This window comes from Mesocricetus auratus, unplaced genomic scaffold, assembly GCF_017639785.1.
Source record: "Mesocricetus auratus isolate SY011 unplaced genomic scaffold, BCM_Maur_2.0 Super-Scaffold_100011, whole genome shotgun sequence".
In the NCBI taxonomy this organism is placed as follows: domain Eukaryota; kingdom Metazoa; phylum Chordata; class Mammalia; order Rodentia; family Cricetidae; genus Mesocricetus; species Mesocricetus auratus.
Window position 1 is genome coordinate 77,085,633 of NW_024429195.1, and position 16,999 is coordinate 77,102,631.

The 16,999-nt window shown below is 39.1% G+C and overlaps 1 protein-coding gene across 13 annotated transcripts in view; it reads right to left on the bottom strand.

Moving 5' to 3' along the window:
• Positions 1 to 16,999, bottom strand: part of Anks1b (ankyrin repeat and sterile alpha motif domain containing 1B) — a 1,010,332-nt gene that overhangs the window by 321,931 nt on the left and 671,402 nt on the right. For all 13 annotated transcript variants that reach the window (XM_040755084.1, XM_040755082.1, XM_040755081.1 and 10 more), the window contains one exon: positions 7,142 to 7,240. In XM_040755084.1, coding sequence (XP_040611018.1) covers positions 7,142 to 7,240 — 99 coding nt within the window. The remainder of the gene's footprint in view (positions 1 to 7,141; positions 7,241 to 16,999) is intronic.

Consider the following 16,999-nt stretch of genomic DNA (forward strand, 5'->3'; position numbering starts at 1 on the left):
TATGGAAAAAAAAGAAGTCATGTTTATGCCACAGAAACAGTTGACCTGAACAAGGGGGAGCTCTTGGTTCCCAGATTGATGGCTGTGTGGAAAGCATGGGACTGACCCAGATCCCCTGAATGTGGGTGTCAGTTAGGAGGCCTAGGTAATCTATGGGGCCTAGGGTAGTATTTATCCCTGGCGCACAAATAGACTTTGAGTACCCATCCCACAATGAGGGATGCTCTCTCAGCCAGGACTCTTGGGGGAGGGCCTAGACCCTGACTCGGATGAAATGACAGATTCTGGAGATCCGCCAGAGAGGGCCTCACCCTACCTGGGGATCAGAGTGGAGATTGGGTTGGGGACTTGGGGACCTGGTGGGGAGAGTGGAGGAGGAGGGGAGGGTGAGGGAGCTGGGATTGACATATGAAACAAACTTGTTTCTAACCTAAATAAAATAAAAAAGATTTATCTAAACTTATAAAAAAGAAGTCATGTTTATGAAAAGTACTCAAAAAGGAGACACATAGCTCCTGTCTGTGTGGATGGGGATGAACAATAACACAACACCACAACTCAGAAATTGAACAGTAGATTTGCAAGTATCGCCTGTGTAGTCTGAAGCTCACTGATCTGACCTGATACATACAAATCAATAAACTCACAACACAATTTTTGTAAAAACTTTACAAGTGTCTCATGACTGATAGGAGCATTTTCTAGTGACTGCCTCCCAGTGAAGAGAAGGTGCAAGAGGAGGGGACGCCTCTTCTGTGATCGCATTCACCTGACTGACTTCCACCTTGCCAGCAGTCCCTTGTTGAAGCTGGCTGCATTTTGTGAGACACTTTATATACAAAGGATCTAAGGAAGGTTTGGTCTAAGTCCTGCCCCCCAAGAGCTAAACCCTTCCTATAAGCACATGTGTGAGCTAGGAAGTGCACCCTTCCTAGCTGAGTTTGGAGATGACTACAGCCCTGGGAGAGACCTTAGGATGGAAAACTAAGTCATGCTACACTAGGATCTCTGCTCAACAGAAGTTGCTACTTTCCACTTTGGGGGTAATTTGCTATGTAGCTATATAGAATCTTAATTTTCTCCTGAAATAGGAACTAGTTTTGTTTTATTAAACTAAATCTTATAGTGAGTATAGAAAAGTTAGTGACTTAATTCAATCGAAGGTGTTTGGTACCTGTGGTAGTTTGAATGAAAATAGTCCCCCTTTGATGAAGGAAGTGGCATTATTGGTGAGGTGTGTCACTGCAGAGTGGGCTTTGAGGTTTCAGAAGCTCAAGCCATGTCTAGGGTCACTCTCTCTTCCTGTTGTCTGCCAATTCAAATGTAGAAATTTCAGCTACTTCTCCAACATTATGTCTGCCTGCATATCTACATGCTTCCTGCCACGGCAGTGATGGGCTAAGCCTCTGGACCTGTAAGGCAGCTCTAATTAAATATTTTTCTTTGTAAGACTTGCTGTGGTCAAGGTGTCTCTTCACAGTAATAGAACACTGACTAAAGACAGGAGTTGGTACTGGGTAAAGACAGGGTTTTACTGTGATAGTTTGGATCATATGTTTGTGTGGAGGAATAAGGAATACTTCAGGACATTGGACTAGAAAAGCTACTGGGCATTTTTAAGGAGGTCTTAATGAATAAAGTAGTAGGAGAATGGAAAACATTGGTGCTAAGGGTGATTTGAAGTGTGGAGGCCTAGCTTAAGATGTTTTAGAGGAGAATGTTAGCATGTTATATTAGCATGTGGCCTAGAGACTGTTCTTGTGATATTTTGGTGAAAAAATGTGGCTTCTTTCTTATCTTGCCCAAAAAAGTCTACCTGAGGCTAAATTGAAGAGTTTTGGAATAACTGAGTCTGCAGAGGGGATTTCTAAACAGCCTAGCATTAACTGTGCTATGTGGTTATTAACAGCCAGTCTTACACAGATCTATAATGAAAAGAAGCAAGCTGAAAAAGGAAAAATATAAAATGTACAGTTTGAGGAGAAAAAGAGCACCAGCAAGTGTAAACAGATTAAAGAAAACCCTGGTGCTAAGTGGAATAAAGGGAGTTGTGACCTTAGTACAGGAATCTACCAAGGTAAGCATCCAACTTGTAAAAGGAAATTAAAGAAAAGTTTAGGATTGGGCATAGTGGTGCACACCTTTAATCCCAGCACTTGGAAGGCAGAGGCTGGCAGATCTCCGAGTTCAAGGCTAACCTGAACTCTACAGAGAGAGCTCCAGGATTGTCAAACTTAGGCAGTGAAGGAAACCATTGAAAACAGAAAGCTAGAGAAAATGTATTTGCTTGCCCCAGTAAGCAGCAGAACTTGGCAGCTTCAGCCATGTGGGCCTGGCTTTAGAGCCAAGCATACAAGAAAGGGTTACCTTCCACGACTAAGGCAAGTATCTGAGGCCAGGCATGTGTCAGGGCTGTTCCTGCAGAAAGGCCCAGAGAGACCACTGTGCGAAGCTGTGAAGGTGAAGTCTGGATTTCCTTGGAGACTCCAAGATGCTGGAGATGCCAGAGCCATGGAATATCTGGAAAAGGGAGCTGCTAACGGGGAGCAGAACCAGCCCAAGAGAAAGAAGTGTGTTGGGGATCTGAAGAATGTTTTTCCATCAGACATGGAGATGCGGAGGTTTGAATTTACCCAGCTGTTTTTTTTTTTGTTTGTTTGTTTTTGTATTGTTTCCTCACTATGCTCCCTTTCCTCCCTGTTGGAATGGTAATGTGTGTTCTATGCCATTGTATGTTGGAAGTATGTGGTCTGCTTTTAAATTTGATTTTACAGGGGTTACAGTTAAGAGATTGCCATGAGTCTCCAAAGGGTTGAAACTGTTATGGATTACGGTACTGTCGAAGTTGGACTAAATGCATTTTGCATTATGATATGGCTACAAGCCTATGGGGGCCAGGGAGAGGAATGAATGAAAATGGCCCCCATACACTTAGAGGGAGTGGCATTATTGGGGGTGTGGCCTTGATGGAGCAGGTGTGGCCTTTTTGGAGATCACTGAAGGGTGGACTTTGAGGTTTCAGAAGCTCAAGCCAGGCCCAGTGTCACTGTCTTCCTGCTGCCTGCTGATCCAGATGTAGAACTTCTAGCTACTTCTCCAGCACCGTGTCTGCCTGTGTGCTACTATGCTTCCTGCCATAAGAATTATGGACTAAATCGCTTAACCTATAAGCCATGCCCAATTAAATGTTTCCCTTTATAAGGGTTGCTGTGGTCATGGGGTCTCTTCATAGCAATAGAACACTGACTAAGACAGTGCCGCTCAGTAAAAAAATAATTGAAAATATGTCACTACAAGAAATAGTGACCAAACTGGAGTTTCCCTTTCCATTTCCAATGCACCAATTTGAAGCATTGTAACAGTCTACTGTGCTGTGGAGGATGGATTTGTCTACCCTTATGCATTCTCTACTCATCTATGTGCACGCAGCAGCCACTTCTGTGACAGCCTTTTGAGTACAGCTTAATTTGCATTGTTTCTATAACATTGCTTTCTACAATGGGGGCAATATCCTTTCTTAAAAATATACTATTTACTCTCCAAATAATTCTAGGTTAAGGGTTTTTTCTCATGAAATTGTATGTGAATGACTATAGAATTATCTTAAAATTGAGGCATTATGAGTTTTAAAAATATTTGAATGACATACGAAGCAAAGTTTATTTCTCATTCATTCATTCTTTTAATGGTCATATTATTGGATTAGGCACAAGGAAATTTCAAGGCACTGAGTGATCTCTGTCATTAGGATGCGTGTGCCACAGAAGTGACAGATTATCATCAGTTATCTTCAGATACTAGCAAGCATAAGAACATAAAAATTTCAAATAAACATGAAATTACTGTTCTCAATCCCCAAATGTTTCTTGGGTAGCCACTTGGTGCCAAGGACTGTCTAGGGGCTGACTGTAGAGATTCCTGGACTCATGAGACTGGCTACCTCTTGGCAAGATGGAAAATAATGAAGAAACAAATAAACAATAGAATTCCAGGTAACCACAGGTGCTGTCGGGGAAACAAAGCAAACATTATTAAAGAGAGAGATAGCTGCTGAGGAGGGCACTGTTAGATTGGGACAGCCTCTGCGGAGCGGGTATCTGAGTTCAAGCCTTAGTGATGTATGGGGATCTGAAGGAAGAACAAAGTGCCCAAGGCAGAAATAAGCTTGTCACTTTGTATAACAAAGAGAAAGTCACTGACTAGAGTGTAGAAGGAGAGAATGATAAATATGACTGCGAGGTAAGAAAGAGCCAGACCCAACTGAGTTTTGTAGGCCATGGTGAGGGCTTTCTTCTAAATCTGAAGGTTTACGAAATCACAATGGGGATTTTTAGCATGGTGTGATGTGATTTGATTCATAGTTCAGAAGGTTTGGTGGAGACACTGAAAATCCACGTGCAGCGATGAAGAGAGGCATCAGGAGGGAGAGTGGAGGTGAGTGGATGGTCCAGGGAGGAAAGGATCAATGAAGGATGGTTCTGGTAGCCTCACCATGACAACAGACCAGAATCTTCACTGCAGGCTTATTGAGGGGGTGTATAGGGATTTGATTACTAACTGCTGATGTAGTGAGAAGTGGTTAGAGGTTAGGCAAAGTTTTTCAGAGGAAGTGAGATGACAGTGTCTGAACTTTAAATAATGGCAGCATTGTGGAGAGGGCAGTTCGCTAATGTGTGGAGCACCTAGCTGTTTTACAGGTTGGGGACTGCATTGGGTGTTTGACACAGCCTTATAGAAGCCCTTGCAAAAGACATGTAGGACATTTACTAAGGAAACAATACTCCGAGTGGAGAGGTGAATAACATGCCTATGGGAATCACGGTAGAATTAAGTCTACAGACATTTTCACTCATTTCCTTTTAGTATAGAAGCTCCTAAGATTAAGCTCTGCAGCGTACTTGACTCTCCTCGAATTTGTTAATGTGTTAACTTTCCATCACCATCAGTGGGCAAATTTCACTGTATCACTTTCTTGGAAACTATGATTAATATTTATCTTTCTCTGTCTGAGGAGAAACTAGACAGGAAGAGAGAATTGCTGATGGGTGTAGGTGCCCCCATTACAGTTCACCTGCTCCATCTTACCTCCATTCATCTTTTCTGTTTGCAAGCCCCACTTTGACTTAGTCTCCTTCAATTCCTCTGGTAAATTGCCTCCGTAATTAAGCAGAATAGAATAGTCTAGTCATAGGCATTCCCTAGTGCCTACAAATCTATTCAAGTTTCTTAGCCTTGCAGAAATGGAAGAAACCTACTCTTCCTGCTTCTATCTTTGGCTAAAGGGCCACATGCTTTTCAATTATTTTAAGGATGTTTCATGATTTGGAAAACATGGTAAATACACATAAAACGTACCAATGCAAATATTTTAACCATATAGTTCAGCAGCACTAAGAACATTCACACTGCTGCCACTGGATTTTAAATGACTAATTATTTCCCAAATGCTTCCAGAAAGTGATTGCCTGGGCAACACCTGTAATTACACAGTTCCTTGTGGCCTCCTGAAGTGTCTTTTTCTTCCCCTACCAATTAAAATCCTACCTGCCTGACAAGGCTGGTGCTTACACCCTACCACTTTCTTTAAGCTCCTCTAAAACCTTTTCTGGAAACATTAGGTCAACTCTGTTGCTAGGTTACACAGTTTCCAGCAAAAAACGACACCTGGTTGACAAATCACATCTAAACTGGAAAACCTACTGATCAACTGGAAATGCAAGACGGGATGGGACACTGTGGACTTTTCCAAATGATACCTTTTGTTACCAGGCAAGTCCCTTGTAGGGACTAAGGATACTAAGTCTTGTAGTTGCTACAAGAGATATTGTTTCTAATGGATCATGGAGCTCTTCTACCCCAATATTTTTATTGGTGTATATTCATTGCACATAGTATTTGCTTTGATGTAGACAATTCTTTAAGTATATCCTGTACTTTGACCATACCCATCTCTCCCCTTAGTTCCCTTCCCACTGCTCCTCTGATAGTCTCTTCCCTTCCACTAGTTTCCCTTGTTTTCATGTGCATGTGTGAATATAGGATTGTTTTTTATTTATAAAGAATTCTAGGACCCCAAAGGAAAGAAAATATGTATAATTTAATTTGGTTTAATATGATGATCTTAGTTGCATATATACTCCAAATAATGATACAATTTTACTCCTTTTATGGTGAACAAAACTCTATTGTGTATATGTATTATATAAAACACTAAAAAATTGATTCATATGTTAAGGGATACCTAGGATGACTCTAGCACACAGGTATTTGTGTAGTATCCATATTTAAAGCTCTTCAGACATACACCCATCTGTTGCATAGCTAGGTGATGAAAGTGCTGTTTGGAGTTGTATAAGAAACCTATGGAGCAGTGAATAGGCTAATTTACAACCCTACCAACAGTGCAGAAATATTTTATTCCCCTGCATCTTCTCCAGCATTGGTTGTTGTTTGTTTTCTTAATGCTAGTCATCCAGAGTGGGATTAGATGGAATCTTGATCTAGTTTTACTATGTTTTGCTTTGATGACTATCTTAGGGTGCATTTTCTTAACTGAGGTTCCCTCCTCTCAAATAATTCTAACCTGTGTCAAGATGACATGAAACTATCCAACACAATGACTAAGGATGCTCTACATTTTCAACATATTTGTTGGCCATCTATAATTCATCTTTTAAGAACTACTTCTCCATTTCATTAGCCTATGTATTGACTGGATTGTTTGGTTCGGGAGCATTCATGTTTTAAGTTATTTATATATTATAGACATTAATCTCTGCAAGTAGCAAAGATTCTCCCATTCATAAAGCTTTTAAACCAAGGATATTACAGTACTCAACATGAATCCCATCTTCTTTGACCTCAGTTGTCACTGCACATGAGTTAGGACTCACACAGAAGAAGTATTCGGAATCTGCTCCATTGCTCTTCAGTGTTTTCAATACTGCATTCTTGTAGGTCAGTTTAAAACCAAGTGAAGCTTGTGATTGTCTTTTTTGTCTGATTAAAGTGGGACCTAAGGCCATTCTTATGGCTATGCAGCATGTGGGAACACTGTATTCCCATGTCAAGGTTCTTACATGCTTTGACTGTAAGTCAATGGAAATCATTCATAAAGCAATTCTAATAGAACATCCCTTACCTTTGGAAGGAGCTGGATTGCCTGTAGAATTCTCTGTCTGTGTCCAGAATTAAGGATTCCAATTTCCAGCAAATCCTGATCTTCCATAACATTGCTTCCCTGAAATCAAACCAGAAATTCTATATTTATGCTATATGAAATAATAATTTACTTTACATAGAGTAAAACAACAAGTCCTCTGAATTTTATAAGCAAAAAATAGAGTCATCCCCCTTTGAGGGTAAGGGAAGTGTAGGTCACCCATGAGCCTGATTTGAAGGCTAGGGGAACTCATCTTCCCTCACATGCAGCTCTAATGAATTACTATTTATGGCTAAAATTTTCCACATTGAAGAGTCATTCCTATGACTTAGAATTCTGTTCCTGTAAAAGTCTAAGTGCTTCTAGGAAGAGTTGTCATTCAGGATTATCAGTGACTTATAGAAGGATGGGAATGAATCAATTTATTTTTAAAATCTAATCTGAAAATAGATTTTGTGAGGAGGGCTGATGGAAAAATTGACATGTACCATGGCAGGTTAAAAGTAAAAATAATTCATTTTAAAATATTGAATGTCACATTCTTAAAATATGGGGATGGAACAATGAATCAGATACAAGTATCTGCTAACAACTGTCGGTATTCTTTCCATTTAAACATTGCAAACAGGTGCCATATGATACCTGCTTGTGAGCACAGTTTTAGAGAAGATGTATAACCAAATATGCTAAGTGTTCTTAGGACCCAAAACAAGAAGGACAAAGGGGAAACCATGTGCAGTAACTCATAGGAAAAAAACTCAACCAAACGAACATGTATATTGGGAATAAAATGGAGATAAAATAAAAATACAAGGATGAAAAAGTAAGCCCAGGGTAGACCAAACAGACATTGTATGGCACAGTGATAGTTTGTGTTCATTTTTGCCATCATGGAAATCCATGGGCAGACTTAGAAAAGAGTTACATGATGAAATCATAAATTCAGAAATATCATTATGACTTTCATAGCTGGGCCTCAGTCTTCTTCCCTAGAAGATGAAAAGGCCAGGCCATACACTCTCCAAGGACTAGCCTACTCTTAAAAGTCTCAGATCTCAAGTGAGTATTTTAAGCCAGTGACCAATATTTGAAACAGAAAGCAGAGTAACTCATTTTGCCCCCAAAGTTCAGTGTTTCTGAGTTTACAAGATAGAGTTTCTTTTTAAATCGAACAGTCTAATATTCCAAATAGAATAAGGCAATCACATGTTCTCATTCATTTTTTTGGGGAGCTAGAAAGTAGAAAAGAGGTTGCAAGATTATTGGGAGTGGTGGGAGGTTGGGTAATTAAATAGATGGAGAAATTCATTAAAATGCTGTACCAAACAGTAGAATAACTGTATTCTATAACAGTTTCATATATTCTAAAATCATTAGAGGAATTCATTGTTTTTCAGCACATGGGACTATTTAGGAGATGGGATGTTATTTGCCATATTTGATTATGATCCACTGATCCACTGTACACATGTATCACATGACCATATTGTGGTCCATAAACAAGCACAGGAATTATATTCCATTAAAACAAAAATGAAAGACTGAAGACTTGAGGAATGGATAGAAGTTCAAGAACTTGTGTTGCTGTTTTTTTCCTTTTGATAAATCAGGATCCATCCTATTAATGTGTAACACAAGACACTTATGAGAGAAGAGATAGAATACTCGGTCATGGAGAAAAACAGGTGCCAACAGATGTTCAGAGTAAAAGAAATTGAACCAGAAAGGCTTGAAGGGCAGTCCTAGGCTCCTGAAAACTAGTAGGAGGACACAACAGTTGATTTTGGGATGACATGGACATGGATTTAGCTAATAGAAAGGCAAGGCAGAAAAAATATTGAAACAATCAAGCAGTTTTAGTTGGAGATTGAACCCGTAGAATGAGGAGAAATGCATATTGGGGCAGGAGATGGCTCTAGATGCCTTTCCTAAGATAAGAAAAGAAGAAGGGGGGGGCAGTTCTAGATTGGTATAAAGTGAGTATAATGCTTTTCCTTCTAAGTGCCAGAATAGATGAATGTAAACAGTTTATATCAGACCATGTTATAAATGAATATTTGACTGTTGTTAGAAGATTAAAGTCATTAGAATGGCATCTCAGTTAGGGAATTTAAGATGGGCATTCACTGAACAAAAGTAGTCTACCTACTCATAGCATCATGCATGTGCTTAAGCTATGCCAGCCATCTCAAAGGAGGCAGAACGATCCAGGTATATAGCAGCATGATAATGAAAAGCCTAATAAAGCCAGTCTTGGCACAGTGCCACAGGGAACACTGCTCTTAAGTGCACACAATAGAGCATGGCTAAAAATATAAATAACTTCATTTTGAGAAATCGTTATTACCTCCAGAAATGAACTCAGGTAACCTGAGTGGACTATGTGATGCCTGGCCTGGCTGTTAATTTTTGAGGGTTTCCCCAAAGCACTTACTGATCCTGAAACAACAACCACAACACTGCCAATTGATGTGCTAGACCACTATTGTGTTTTTCATGTACTGAATTAGAAGTACATATCTTTAACTCACACAAAATATGGCGCCTAGTTTCTTTGCATGTCTGCAAGCATATCACCAAGATTTTATGCTTTGTAGGACCTACTGTCTACAGATAATCCTAAAAATTTGACAGCGGCATTTGCATACTTTGATGGTTTTAACAATTAAGTCATGAAAGGCCACCACTTTTCCTCTACACCATCCATACACTGTATTTTCTATTTTCAGTAAGGGAGGAGACTTTTGGAAAACCTGCACAAAAGTTTGACATTTTTAAAGAGGGCATTAAATACACAACAACCTTGTCTATTTGGGTCAGATTTCCTAGTATACAGGATATTAACAAAGTACTTTTGAAGAAAGCAATGAATGGAAAGTATAATACAAAATATAAGGATGTGACTTATCAGTTGGGAGATATATGGGGATTCAATTCATTCTTCCTAATGAGGCATTCTATTAGAATCTTTTCATTTTGCTAATTATTCTTATTTGTTCACTATATGATGTATACACGAACAGAAACATCACACGGTGGCAAATATGTATAGTTATTTTGTGTCATGAAAGAACAATAAAAAGGTAATGTTCTATTTTCTCTGTTTCTGTAATACATAAGATAACCCTAAATACCCTGATATGTCTTTAGCCTGTCTTTTGCTTAAAATGTAAGATGGCTTGGACTTAGGTTTGGATCACGGTTGGGTAAGCTATGTTAAGTCATATAATTTTTTAGGCTTCTTTGTTCTTACCTGTAAAATGAAACAGACTAGTCAATATGTATTCAACTGTTGATTAGTATCATTACATATAAATATAGAGTGTATATTTTAGTGTTTTAGAATTGGCAACCTAAAGTTAGCTTTAAGAATGATTGCAGAGAAGTTTGAGAAGGGAGCCCTATTTTTTTATTTTTTGGACAAAGCAATCCGAGCAATATGAGTTTATAAAATGTTCTTGTTAAAGGAAATAATAGAGTGCCTTCTTTGCAGAAATACAGTTTCTTACAAGTTTTCAGAGAAAAATACGAATTTACAATTCTTACGATTTCCTTTGGCATCTGGGTCCCAGTTACTCTATCAAGACTACAGACATTCCAATTCTGCCTAAGGAGCCGGAGTCTGTTCTTACTCTATTGGTTTCTTTGTTATTGCAGAGAATTTCAGCTTAACATACTCTTCCACTAATAAAAGCCAACTGTAAACCTAGCTCCCCACTCTATCATCCAGTTCCCATCCCTTTTGGGTCACTGGCTTGGGGAGTAGAGCTCCATGGCAGTCCTCTGAGGAGCTACCTGTTCAGCGTGCCCCGCCTCCTCCTACCCATCACACTGGTCTCCACCTTGCCCATGTATTTACTCATCTGACCTCCATAGCAAGCTCTGGTCCTCCATGAGCTCCATAGATATCTCCAGCAAATGTTAAGCCTGACTCCTCAGTTGCCAGATCCAGTCTGAATCCAAGTACTGGCTGGCTAGTTCGGCTGGTGGCTACAGTACTGGATAATACCGACTTCCAGCATATCCAGCATATCCGTTACTGTAGTGAGTTCAGTGAATCAGTGTTTATTTACACCGATAGACATTGAAACCTTAGTCAAGTCATAGATGGAACTAAATAAAGCCAAGAATGAAACACACTCAGCTCTCTTAGGATCTACTTATTTATGCACCATTTGGTCAGAGTCTGTAGATATTAAGTGTAGTGTCTTTAGCAAATTGTTTCCTAATGTTTCAGTGGTCAAATGAATTTTATGAACTTGTTACACTTTCAGTGGTATTTATTATGATGCTAGAAACCCACACTATGCAGTGATAAGTGCAGCAGTTGATAAGCTATCACTTAGCACCCTGCGGGGCACATTGCACAGGTGTTTAGGGAAGAGAAATCACAGAGAGTGGTTTTGTTAGTCACCAACTAAACAACTTGCTAGCATGATCAAAGGCCTGAGGTAATGTTTTTACAGCTGCTGTGTTTTTACTGACAAGAACTGACAGACCTGGGGGCTCTTTATTACTTTCTTAAATCACAGAATGAAGAGAAATTACCTAATATTTTATGTAGTAATGGCTGAAGCTGAAGTTCCTCTGACTGTGGGGAGAGATTGTTATGTATGGCAAGTTTTCAGCTCAGATAGACCACTGAGATGACCAAACAGAAATGAGAAGTTGAGTTTCCTACTTAATGGCCCATTAGAAACAGAACATCTGTTTATTGAAATCATATCTCAGGAATGTCTGTACTGATGACTTTGGCTCTCAGAACAGCTTGAGAAGTTCATGCAGTTTCATAAGTTTAATACAATATTGCATTCATTTAGAATCTTTGACTTCATATCCTATATTAAATCAAGTGCTGGAGAAGCATGTTGGAGATCTTAGAAAGCTGGTTGCATCTTAATACATACTCTAGCTGGAACATGGTTTTATTCTTTTTCTTCATGTAGGTTCAAACTGAAAGCATCAAGAGATATCATTGACGGGGAAAACTGTTTTTGTTTTATAATTAACTCAGTTAGATTCTTCTTGCAATTTGTGGGGCCTCATATTTATACAGGATATTTAAAACAAGATACATATATAGTAGAATGACATCAAGCTCTCACAAACTTGCACATGGAAAATAATATTTCAATCTTTGTATAATATTTTTACAGCATAAAACTGTACAAAATTTTCCTAGAATAAGATGCCATGTCTTAGCTTCTTACATTAAAACTTTGAGTCAAGTTGCTGTCAGTTTATAAGTAAATTCAATGCACATCTTTCCTCAATGATTGTGATAAGTTATTGCAATAAGAAACAGATTTATGTTTTTCTAAGCAGGATAAGAATAAAGCTACATTTAACTCATCATTCAGAAACATAGTATAAATGGTCATATAACAGATGATGAGCATGTTCCGATTTTATTTACTGTTATTAATACTGTGTGTGTGTGTCATATGTACCATGACACACACATGTAGAGGTCGGGGCATGGGAAGGGCAACTTTTGGGAGTCAGTTTTCTTCTGCTGTGGTTCTGGAGATGAAACACAGGCCACCAGACATGTGTGACAAGTGCTTTCAACTGCTGCGGCATACTACACGTTTAATTCCCCATCTCATACTAATGAAACAGCACTTGAAGAAGATTCTACAGTCCTTTTGTAGCTTCTGTATCTTAGGCTTCCAAAACATATTCTCTTTACTGCAATAGCATTTCCTACACATGCTTAATTAATTATCTATACTTTTAGCTTATGAATAGTTTTCAGGACTTTAAGATCAGCTGGATTTTCTTTTGAAGCTGCAATTAGAATTTATTCTCCAGATATCATACATTAAAGAGAATGTCTGCATGGAATTCCATGTAGACATTATCGTTAAGGCACTAGATAAAGTAGAAAATACAGTATTAGTAGAAAATAGACAGATATAGAAAAAACATAATCATAACCTGTCCCACCTCTCTATGATCAATTCAGCATCACAATAAACATTTCTGGGTCTCTCTGTTTTCATTTCTTTGTTTCTTGCTTGGATATACACCACTACTTAATAAGTTAGACACACTCCTACATCCAGGTTAATATTCTAATAAAATAAATCTAGTCTTGATTTACTTTTAAAATTGGTATTTAACAGCTAATATGATCACAGTGTAACTCCTGTCACCATTTTTTAAAGATTTATTTACTTTATATAATGTGTCAGAGGGATTTGTTTGCATGTGTGCATGTGTACCAGGTGCAGGGCCCAAGGAGGCCAGAGAGAGCCAGGGAGCCTGGAACTGGAGTTAACTCGTAGGTTCTGGAAACCCAGCCCAGGTCTTCTACAGGAATAGCAAGTGCTCTTAACCACAAAACCATCTCTCTAGTTCCCCTTTCTTTCTGTCGCCATTTTGTAAACTCTTATGTTTTGAGGCCTCTTTCCCTTTTGAAACATATGTTCTCAAGCAATAGAAAAGGAGAAGAAATGTAAGTGAAGAGGTATTTACTTCTTTGAGTGTTGAGCAGGGTTTGGTGAAACTATGAATGGCAATTACGGTTAGTTTGAGGCACACGCTCATATAGATTTTAGCACTACATGTATTTATAAAGTACTGCAAAGTCATCTATATAGTGACTTCTACTTCTTTGGTCAACATTCTCATAGCTATCAGAATGGTGAAGGATGCCAGTTCACAGGTTTTTGAGGTAAGAGGAAAAGTTTGTGTGAACAAAATTTATTTGGGTGTTCTTGCTTGTCCCCAGATACACACGTAGATGTAGAAATATGGATAGGACAGACAGACTGCACTGAGAGTGTCCCCCAACCTAGTCCCACCCTGGTTCAGGTTCACCTGCAGGAAAGGGCCATTTAATATATTTCACAGTCATCCACCTCTTCAGGGATGATGTAACCGGTAACACAAAACACTTCAAAAGATAGCACCAAAGATGTTTATCTAACTAATGAATGTGTTCTAAATTCCTTCCACATTTACAGAGTGGCAACTGAGGTAAACTACATACTTTACTGATTTTTTCACCATTCAAAGTGCCGCCTGTATGTTACTGTATTTCATTCTTCCAGCGAGTCCACTTAACTTGGACCCGAGGGACATCTTCATGAATTACCCTGGATAGCTGTCAACTGAGAGTGCAAGAGGCCATGCGTCAGTCTCATTCATGACCTCATAGCATCTCCAGGGTGGCTAATGTAGGCCAGGGAAGATTCAGTTTAACAAAACAAAAAGCGTGTTTTTTATTTAAGATGCATATGAAATTATATAAAAGCAGGTTTCCCATTGTATTTTATGTCTGGCTTCAAGCCACACAAAGACACAACTAAGAAAGAGAACTTCAGACCAATATCCCTCATGTATATTAATGCAAAAATACTCAATAAAATACTGGCAAATATGATTCAAGAACACATCATAAAAATCATCCATCATGATCAAGTAGGCTTCATCCCAGGTATGCAGAGTTGGTTCAACATATGAAAATCCCTGAAATGTAATCCACCATATAAACAAGCTGAGAAACAAAAATCACATGATCATCTCACTGGATGCTGAAAAAGCCTTTGACAAAATCCAACACCCCTTCATGATAAAAGTCTTGGAGAGATCTGGGATAACAGGAACTTACCTTAACATAATAAAAGCTATATACAGCAAACCAACAGCCAACATCAAACTAAATGGACAGAAACTCAACACGATTCCTCTAAGATTAGGAACAAGACAAGGCTGTCCACTCTCTCTATACCTCTTCAATATTGTAATTGAAGTTCTAGCTAGAGCAATAGGAGATCAAGGGGATACAAATCAGAAAGGAAGATGTCAAACTTTCACTATTTACAGATGATATGATAGTTTACATAAGTGACCCAAAAATTCTACCAGGGAACTCCTGCAGCAAAGTGGCAGGATGCAAGATCAACTCAAGAAAATCATTAGCCCTACTATATACAGACGATAAAGGGGCTGAGAAAGAAATCAGAAAAACATCACCCTTTACAATAGCCACAAACAACATAAAATACCTTGGGGTAACACTAACCAAACAAGTGAAAGACCTGTATCGAAAGAACTTTGAATCTTTAAAGAAAGAAATTAAAGAAGCCCTCAGAAAATGGAAAGATCTCCCATGCTGTTGGATAGGTAGGATCAATATAGTAAAAATGGCAATCCTGCCAAAAGCAATCAACAGATTCAATGCAATCCCCATTAAAATACCAGTACAATTCTTCACAGACCTTGAAAGAACAATTCTCAACTTTATACAGAAAAACAAAAGACCCAGAATAGCCAAAACAACCCTGTTCAACAAGTCAACATCTGTAGGCATCACCATTCCTTACTTCATGCTCTATTACAGAGCTATAGTCCTGAAAACAGCTTGATATTGGAACAAAAATAGACAGATAGACCAATGGAATCTAATTGAACACCCCAACATTAACCCATACACGTATGAACACACCTGATCTTTGACTAAGAAACTAAAATTATACAATGGAAAAAAAGAAAGCATCTTCAACAAATGGTGCTGGCATAATTGGAGGCTGACATGTAGAAGACTGAAGATAGATCCATGTCTATAGCCATGCACAAAACTTAAATCCAAATGGATCAAAGACCTCAGCATAAATCCAGCCGCAATGAACCTGTTAGAAGAGAAAGTGGGAGGCACCCTTGAACGAATTGGTACAGGAGACAGCTTCCTGAACATAACTCCAGTAGCACAGACACTAAGATTGACAATTAATAAATGGGACCTCCTAAAACCGAGAAGCTTCTGTAAGACAAAGGACACAGTCAGCAAAACAAAAAGGCAACTCACAGATTGGGAAAAGATATTCACTAACCCCACATCTGACAGAAGGCTGATCTCCAAAACTTACAAAGAACTCAAGAAGCAAGTCTCCAAAACACCAAAGGATCCAATAAAAAAGAACTAAATAGAAAATTCTCAGTAGAGGAGTCTAAAATGGCTGAGAGACACTTAAGAAAGTGCTCAACATCCCTAGCCATCTGGGAAATGCAAATCAAAACAACTCTGAGATACCATCTCACTCCTGTCAGAATGGCTAAAAGGCATTTAAGCATCAATGTCTGCCTCTTTGTGGAAGACCATTTAGAGAGCTGCCTGACCCATCCCCCAATCCCCTCACTTGGCCCTCTACCTCCCTGCCCTGGTCCTTTCTATTTACTGAATCATGGAATCAGGCTGGTAGGAACCTGTGGGCTTTTCTAGTTTAAGAGTTCTCTAACTAATCATGATGCTTCAACTTTTCCATTGCAGCATGGTGTCCAGCTGGTTTTACACCATCCCCAGAGGGGTAGCTGGATGTTAGATACTTTACATGGTCTTTGCCTGCAGCAGAGTCTGACTACGAGATAGAGTTGGGGTTGAAGGGGACACCTAGGTTCTACTTTTTCTGCTCTCATTGCACTGCAGACTGAGTGTTAAAGCCGAGCTATTAGAGGAACAAGCCAAGAGCAGAGATGAAGGAACAGTTAGCAGCTGCCCCGTGTCCTTTCCCAATCACAAGCTGTGAAGTTAATTTTTTTTCCTTGAGTAGGCTGTACACAGTCTTGGCAGGTACTGAGCTTTATTCTTCTATCTAATATGCTGAACATTTATTTTCTAGTGCCTCTCAAAAAAAAAAACTGAGCCGCATCAAGCTTAGCTTGGACACCCTGCTCTTGCCTGAGGAACACGATTCTTTGGTATTTACAGTAGGTTCCTCTGACACACGCCTCTGGCTGATGGTGGGGAGGAATACTAAATACCAAAGATTACGTGTTCATGTTACCCAGCACACTGCACTGGCCATTTAATTTATAAACCTTATAAGAGAC